Source organism: Carcharodon carcharias, chromosome 7, assembly GCF_017639515.1.
Source record: "Carcharodon carcharias isolate sCarCar2 chromosome 7, sCarCar2.pri, whole genome shotgun sequence".
Classification (NCBI taxonomy): Eukaryota; Metazoa; Chordata; class Chondrichthyes; order Lamniformes; family Lamnidae; genus Carcharodon; species Carcharodon carcharias.
Genome location: NC_054473.1, coordinates 115,200,669 through 115,209,707, shown reverse-complemented (window position 1 = coordinate 115,209,707; position 9,039 = coordinate 115,200,669). Strand labels below are relative to the sequence as shown.

The 9,039-nt window shown below is 44.1% G+C and overlaps 1 protein-coding gene across 1 annotated transcript in view; it reads left to right on the top strand.

The window, feature by feature from the left end:
- The first annotated feature begins 4,720 nt into the window (after positions 1-4,720).
- The window catches only part of lrrc29 (leucine rich repeat containing 29), a 41,024-nt gene continuing 36,705 nt past the window's right edge, over positions 4,721-9,039 (top strand). Inside the window, exon 1 of the mRNA XM_041192421.1 lies at positions 4,721-4,957. Within this exon, the coding sequence (XP_041048355.1) occupies positions 4,925-4,957 (33 nt within the window). The 5' untranslated portion in view covers positions 4,721-4,924. The remainder of the gene's footprint in view (positions 4,958-9,039) is intronic.

Genomic DNA, 9,039 nt, shown 5'->3' with positions numbered 1-9,039 from the left:
TAATTTCCCGACTTGGCAGACCAGCTGAATTGTAAAGGGCCCCATCATGTGTGAGTTGGATAGGAAGAAATCAGTTCAGTGGGGTATGAACAGGCTGAAGCAATGGATCAACCAGGACAGTTCTGTTTGTGGACTTTGGGAAAGAGGTAGGGGCGGTCTGTTTGGGATTAGGGAACTATGAGGATGTAGAGAAAGGATGTCCAGATGTGGTCAGTGACAGACTTGCAAATGATGGCTTGATGTTTGGTGGTGGGTTCATGGCCCAATGAGAGATAGGAGGAAGCCTCGAAGAGTTGGCGTTCGTCCTCCGCTAGGTGAAAGTTAGCTTGCTAAGCTGCAACAGCATCACCCTTTTCAGCGGGTTGAACGACAATGTTAGGTTTCGATCTGAGAGAATGAACCTCTGCATGTTCAAAGGTAGATTGGTTATAGTGAGTGAAGGGAGCAAAGAAATTGAGATGGCTGATGTCATGTCAGCAATTCTCAATGAAACGACCTAGGCAGAGTAAGAGGAGGGAGGTGTCTAGCTGGAACCAATATTCTGAAAACGGAAGAAAGGGTTGGCTGTGCAGGGGAAGTGAGTGCAGAGGTTCAATATAAGCTTGAAGAGCATCATCTCATCTTTCAATTGGGCACTTTACAGACTTCTGGACTCAGCACTGAGTTCAACAATTTCAGATCATAAACTATGTCCCCATATTTTCCAGGCAGTAATTGTTGGTGATGATTCTGTCATTCCCATTTAGGCATCCTCTCCACCCAACTTTTGTTTCTCTACTTGTGCCACCTCTTTTTGCCTTTTGCTGTCATCTCTTTTGTCAACAATTTCTCCTTCAACTCCTCTCACTTCCTCCAAATAAAAGGTGTGGCTATGGGTACCCGCATGGGCCCCAGCTATGCCTGTCTCTTTATGGGGTATGTGGAACATTCCTTGTTGCAGTCCTACTCCGGCCCCCTTCCACAACTCTTTCTCCGGTACATCGATGATTACTTTGGTGCTGCTTCATGCTCTCGTCAGGACTTGGAAAAATTTATTAATTTTGCTTCCAATCTCCACCCCTCCATCATTTTCACGTGGTCCATCTCTGACACTTCCCTTCCCTTCCTTGACCTCTCTGTCTCAATCTCTGGTGATAGACTGTCCACCAATATCCATTACAAACCCACCGACTCCCACAGCTATCTCGACTACAGCTCCTCACACCCCACTTCCTGTAAGGACTCCATCCCATTCTCTCAGTTCCTTCGCCTCCGTCGCATCTGTTCCGATGATGCTACATTCAAAAACAGTTCCTCTGACATGTCCTCCTTTTTCCTTAACCGAGGTTTTCCACCCACGGTCGTTGACAGGGCCCTCAACCGTGTCCGGCCCATCTCCCGCGCATCCGCCCTCACTCCTTCTCCTCCCTCCCAGAAACATGATAGGGTCCCCCTTGTCCTCACTTATCACCCCACCAGCCTCCGCATTAAAAGGATCATCCTCCGCCATTTCCGCCAACTCCAGCATGATGCCACTACCAAACACATCTTCCCTTCACCCCCCTTATCGGCATTCCGTAGGGATCGCTCCCTCCGGGACACCCTGGTCCACTCCTCCATCACCCCCTACTCCTCAACCCCCTCCTATGGCACAACCCCTTGCCCACGCAAAAGATGCAATACCTGCCCCTTCACTTCCTCTCTCCTCACCGTCCAAGGACCCAAACACTCCTTTCAAGTGAAGCAGCATTTCACTTGCATTTCCCCCAACTTAGTCTACTGCATTCGTTGCTCCCAATGTGGTCTCCTCTACATTGGAGAGACCAAACGTAAACTGGGCAACCGCTTTGCAGAACACCTGCGGTCTGTCCTCAAGAATGACCCAAACCTCCCTGTCGCTTGCCATTTTAACACTCCACCCTGCTCTCTTGCCCACATGTCTGTCCTTGGCTTGCTGCATTGTTCCAGTGAAGCCCAACGCAAACTGGAGGAACAACACCTCATCTTCCGACTAGGGACTTTACAGCCTTCCGGACTGAATATTGAATTCAACAACTTTAGGTCGTGAGCTCCCTCCCCCATCCCTTTCTGTTTCCCCCTTCTTTTTTTTTTCCCAATAAATTATAAAGATTTTCCTTTTCCCACCTATTTCCATTATATAAAAAAAAATTAAAAAAAAACCCACTAGAGCTATACCTTGAGTGCCCTACCATCCATTCTTAATTAGCACATTCGTTTAGATAATATCACCAACTTTAACACCTATGTGTTCTATTGTACTATTGTCGTTGACATCTTTCGATGATCTGCTTCTATCACTGCTTGTTTGTCCCTACAACCACACCAACCCCCTCCACCTCTCTGTCTCTCTATCTCTCCGCCCCCCACACACACACCTTAAACCAGCTTATATTTCAGCTCTTTCCTGGACTCGAACTCAAGTTCTGTCGAAGGGTCATGAGGACTCGAAACGTCAACTCTTTTCTTCTCCGCCGATGCTGCCAGACCTGCTGAGTTTTTCCAGGTAATTCTGTTTTTGTTTTGGATTTCCAGCATCCGCAGTTTTTTTGTTTTTATCTCTCATTTAATCCCTCCTGCCTTCAACACTATCGCAACCCTTCCATTTTTTTCTTTCTCCGTTCCTCATTTTCCCTTCCTGTCTACCTGCTTAAAACATGTTATATCTTTGTCCAGTTCTGACAAAAGGTCATTTTTTAGAAACTGACACTTCATTTCTGTAAATCAGAAAACTTTCCCTTTCTTCCTATGCTCTGCCTCATAACTCCAACTGATTACTAACCCGCATCACAAGGTTACCAACAAGTGCTCTCATTCTTGCTAAATGTGCTAGAGCAGTCCAAACCCTAGTGGCTAGTCTTCATGTGTGAGTACAGGCAGGGCCAAACTGGCCTGAGGGCTTTAATAAGAACATAATAAGAGCTGGAGTAGATCATTCCAACCTGCTCCATCATGCAATAAGATCTTGGCTTTTCCTCTATATGAATTCCATGTTGGGTTGCCAACTTTGATTAAATGTATTCCTGGAAGTTTCATCATTACTTGTCCCCTCGTTCCAGCCATTGGTTGGCCAACATACCCATCTTTGTGATACACTTGTCTTCCTACACAAATTGGAAAGCAAAAAGGTTCATTACTCAATAGAATGATGCTTGACTGGTTGCCAAACAGCCTTTTCCCCCCAACCCCATCCGCCCATTTCCAATATTTTTGTATCTGGTGAAGAGAAATGTTCAAAGAATTTTTTTAAAAAACCATCTTTTTTAATTTCCTGATGATTTTTCTCCAGGATTGCTCACAGCAAGGTCCTGGAGATTGATCTCAATTCCCAGAAACTCCAGGCTGATCCTGGAGGGTTGGTGACCCCATGCTATCATCATAGCCCTTGATTTTCTTGTATTCACCGAAGGAGCATCCACAACCCTGTGGGCTGGAAAATTGCAAAGATTCACAACCCTTTGAATGAAGAATTCCTCCTCATCATAGTCCGAAATGACCAGCCGTTTATCCTGAGACTGTGACCCTCAGGGCTGGTACTCTGCAATAATTGACTAATGATCCACCTGTGCAAGGTGCTGGTTATAATAAAATCAGAGAGAGAGAGGCTTTCAGGGATCAGGGCTGGTTTTACTCAGGCTTGGCAATGTTAGCCCTTTACCACCATGGCCGCCGCATCTTCAATAGTGGTGTACGCATGCGCTCCATTACCAATATGGCCCTCGAAACGTCAACTCTTTTCTTTTCCGCCGATGCTGCCAGACCTGCTGAGTTTTTCCAGGTAATTTTGTTTTTGTTTTTGTTTTGGCAACTCCTACCTTGAATTCTGGTTCTGTACGCATGCGCCTCTTTACCAACATGGCCGTTCATCTCGACGCTCACCCAACCCCCTGAACAGCGGAGCTCAGGCGCGGTTGGACCTCAGCTCCCGGCATGCACAGCGGCAGTACCACACCCGCCATGTTGCTATCATCACTATGGTTACGATGGGGGAGGACAGAAGAAGTTAAGAGGGAGGTTCAATGAAAGCCAATGTGTGTTGTGATGGAAGGGGCAATATCTTTCTTTGAGTGTTAGAAAGTCAAGATGTACATTGAGAGAGGAAATCATTCAACTTGAAGCTATAGTTTGTACAGGCTGAGTATGAGGAGAATAACACGATAATGAGGAAGATAGGAACAGATTGAGCAGAAGGGAGTAATAAAGCTAATGAGGTAATGAAGTGAGCGGGCTTCAGGATAACTGTATGAGCTAGAAACAAGGCCGCAGCTGGGTACAGTGCCTGGATGCTGAGCAGAAAGTGGTTGGAATGCAAAGAGGCTACTCATAATAAAATACATTGGTGGAAGTGCAGCGAGGGTTAAACCCCACCGAAACTTACAAAGAAGAATGCGTGACTGAAGTCCATACAGAGTGTGAGGAAGTAAGGATACTCAAAAGGAGAGGTATCCATCCCTTGCTGTGTGAAGAATAGAGAAGTGTGTATTGGAGTTTCATTCATAACAGGCACCATTGACTCTTGATTTTCAGTGCTGGGTGTGTGAAGTTTCCATATCATGTTTATCTAAACAATGGGGAAAAACAGTCAACTGTGCCAATGTAGATTATGTTCCCAGCTTGCAATGTCTTCTTTGAGCTGTTTTAACACATGGTTGAGTTAAGTACAGGTCTACTGATGGGAGCAACTTGATACAATGAACTTAAAAAATAGCACACCATATTGCTGAAATATTTTTTAGTTCCCTTTCTCTAGTATGTCAGGGCCAATGCACAAGAAATCTGGTAACAATACTTGCAAGAATAGAGGAGTTGTTTCACCAATGGTGCAGGCCAGGGTAGACCTGTTAGGTTGTTCAGCTGTGGATGAACATTATACAGAGGGAGGTTTGTGCTGAACTTGAAGCCAAGTGCTGTAAGTTCATACGATCGAATGGAGAAGGAGGCACCAAATTTACCTGTAGAGGTAAGGCTGTTTCACTGGACTTGTCTTACAAATTAGTGTCACCTATGCCTTTAACTCTAGACTTGATTATTCCAATACTCTCCTGGCTGGCCTCCCATCTTGCACCATTCAAACTTGAGCTCATCCAAAGTTCTCCTGCATCCAAACTTACATCAAGTCCTGCCCACCCATCGCTCTTCCCCTTGCTGATCTAGATTGGTCCCCAAGCTGACAATTCCTTGATTTTAAATTCTCATCCTTGTTTTCGAATCTCTCCAAGACCCATGAAGCATGCTGGTTAGTTTTGCTATGTCATAGATGCTATATAAATCTAAGTTGTTGAGATTTTAAAGTGGGTCAGTTTCTTTGCCGGAGCCTATATTTCTATATGTTTAATGAAGGGTATACATTTAGTAAATAAGAAACAGCTGTTTCTAATGTCAGGAAGGTTGGTGACCATAAGATGATGGATAATTGACCAACAATGTGTCTCCTGGCACTGTCTGAAAGCCTTATTTAGTTGATGAGGTCATCAGAGGAGTGAGAAGATTTCCCGCCTTTGCATCACAGATGCGAGAAGGCAATCAGTGCAAGTTTAATCCACAATAACTCTCACTTACTGCTGCCTCAAAACCCCTGTTCCTAATAACAACCATTTAATGTCATACTGAGTGTGTAGTAATCAATCGATCCAGTTCATCAGCATGCCTCTCAGGTTTGAATTGACATCTGTCTCCATCTTTCTTTTCACAAGCCAAGCGATCTCATGTCCTCTCTAGTTCAGCAGCATCTTGTAAGCCATTCACCTGCTTTGAATCCTCACTTGGCTGCTGACAAACAGTTAGGGCGAATATCGCTCCAGCACAGTGCACAAGGGGACATGTCCATGTGTCTTCAGTTGCCTAATTTTCTCTGAATGGAACTTGATAACCATGAAGAGTAAGAGGTGACTTGATTTTAACTTATAAGATCCTGAGGGGTCTTGACAGGGTGGATGTGGAGAGGATGTTTCCTCTTGTGGAAAAATCTAGAACTAGGAGTCACTGTTTAAAAATAAGGGGTCACCCATTTCAAACAGATGAGGTGAATTTTTTTCACTTGGAGGGTTGTGAGTCTTTGCAACTCTCTTCCTGAAAAGGTGTGGAAGCAGAGTCTTTGAATATTTTTAAGGCAGGGGTGGAGAGATTCTTGGGGGTGATAGGTTATTGGCAGTAGGTGGGATGCAGATTTCAGATTACTATCAGATCAGCCATGATCTTGTTAAATGGCGGAGCAAGCTCGGGGAGTTGAATAGCCTACTCCTCCTCCTTGCTTGTATGTTCGTTTGATAAGGAGATTTTCCACTCAGACAAATTCTTGGATGAGAATACAGCGAGTGTCTACTTCCATTGCAGTTTCCAGGGTCAGCTAGTGTGGGAGGTGCACCTCACCCTGGTGTTGCAGTGTCAATGGATGCAGCCTGTTAACTAAGGTAGCTAGGTGAAGAAGCCAAGACAGAATACCACTGATGTTGAAAATAATGAGAAAAATGAGACAAATCACCAGCAATGTAGTAATGAGTAAGCTCAGTCTTGAGCTTTCATTCCACTGATTGATTATTCTTGCTCACGTACATTACTGTGGTGTATGTTTTGTACAAAACCTTTCATTTTTAAGCATGAGATCTTTTGGGTTTGAGCACCAAATAACTTTACAGGATTTAAACAGGTCATTTTAAAAAAGGAGGAACTGTTACTTCTGCCATTCCTTTTTTTCAGGAAAGACCTTTGAAGAACAAAGTGTTATTCATGGTAAATGCATTTATCTGAGCCAAGTGACTCTTTGTGAATAAAGGGTAAACCCCACCCCACCCCCCCCAACTCTTTCTTTTAAAAAGGTGTTTCTGACTCACTTTCCCCTCACCCTTGTCTGTCCCTGATCCCGAGTATTCTTTATGCATGTCAGTATTGGTTAATGCTGCTAGAAAGCAAGGGCTTGCGTTCCTATAGCACCTTTCATAACCTCTGAAGAGTCCCCAAATGCTTTACAGTCGATTAAGTATTTTTTAAAATGTGCTCACTGTTGGGACTGTAGAAAATGAGGCAGTCAATAATGTAGTAAACTAGTAATATTGCTGAAAAAAGGCATTTTGTCAAAGCTTTTTGTCTTGCACTCATCAGGACAATTTGCAAGAAAATACTAATGTCAGGGAAACAACATATTTATACCGTATGAGAAGAGAGTGATGATTGGTTGGCAAGTAGACTCTGATTGATTGGTAGAGGCATAGCCATGGAGAATGCACCAGTTGATGCTTGAGAAAGTGGTGAGCTGCCTTCTTGAACCGCTGCAATCCACGGCCAAGTAATTCACTGAGGTCAAGGGCTGAGTAACAAATGCTGGCCCTCCCAGCGATGCCCACATCTCAAGAAAGAATAAAAAGAACAAAAGAAAGGCCTGTGATCGGGTAAAGGGCAGGAGAGCTTAACTAACAAAATATTTCATGGGACAAAAGGCAGAGGGAGTGGGAATAGTCATAGTAAAGAAATGAAAGATATGTCCAGAGTGGATGTGACTGGCAGAATAGCTCTAGTGAATTTGGTTGCAAGGGATAAATAACGGCCAGGACATAGTGGAGAACTTCCCAGCCCCTTATCAAACAAGTGCAGTGTGATTTTATTTATAGCCACCTGAGAGGGCAGATGTTTAATGTCTCATCCATCCAAACAACGGTACCTTTGACTGTGCAGCAGTCCTCAATACTACACTAAAGTGTCAGCCTGGATTTTATACTCGGGTCTCTGGGTTGGGACTTGAACCCATGACACGCTGACTCAGGGGTGAGAGTGCTACCTACTGAGCCACAGATGGTAGGGAATGTGACTGTAGGAGATTCAGCTACCCTCATCCAATCCTGGGTTTTCTCACTGTCCCTACATGCAGTTCCACCTTGGTTGACTGGATATTGATGCAGAGCAGGAACCCTGGTTACTTTTCTCTTCCAGACTCTGAAGTGTTGAGGCTGAATGGCAGCTCCTTAACTGCAGCTAACTAGGAATTTGAACCCATGACCATCCTGGTCTCTGCAGCTTACAGTTCACTAGTTAAACTTCCTGAACAATCAGGGAATATAATGATGTTTGTTTATTGTGAAAGACCATTTTAGAGCGTGCATTTGGAATTTCCAGTGGCATTTATATCCCCAGTGTTCAAATAACTGGTGAGTGACTTATTACTGGAAGAGCATGTGGGGTTAAAACAGGTCATTCAAGATGAACATTTGTTACAGCTAGCTGTTTGCTGTATAGTAAAAACAATTTAATTTACAATCTGTTGTGTGAAAATGGTCAAATTAGTTGCGCTGCCACTTTATAACACCGAGTTGGTCATATTTCATTCTGTTCAATTTGCTCGTTTTGACGCTTCAAGCTGTAGGGTGGTCAGGTCGTGAGATGTCCCCCATACCCTACAGTTGCATTTGGGTAGACAACCATTGCAAGTAATTGATAACCCATGTCTACTAATCTAGTGCAGCTATCTGAGATGTAGCTTACTACCACCTTTTGTTTCAGTATGTCTTCAGAGAATGTTGAATGTAGATCTGGGATGACTTTTATGCCAAAAAAAGACAATTTTCAGCCTGCAGAATGGTTCTGTGCTTAATGTTCTGAGCCAGCAGAGGAACTAGAGTTGAAACAGTGACATGTTCTGCAGTGTAAGAAGTGAGTTTCTATTCCAGTGTGTAGAAGCACAGAGGGTGAGTGCAGTTCTTTTCATTTTACGTGTGGCAGAAATAGTGGCATATAATTCCCAGTTTTATACTGTGCAAGTACCTGTTTTATTTAATTAGGCTGTCTGTTGGTTTAGAGCCAGATGCTAAGTCTGATATGGTGCTAATTCAGTCCTTTCAAAGTCTGAGGAATAGGCTGGTCTATGATATGTTCCAGTTGTGTGTATACTGACCGAGGGATTTTTTGTTGTGTTCCGTGCGCCATATACTGAATGGAAAAAGGAGCACTCCGGATTGCGGAGACGAGGTCCATTTGCAAATTCGTGGTGGTTAGTGGTGTGGAGGCTGTGAACCTGGTGTGCTTGCTTGAGGATACCCCAGTGTTAGTGGGTCT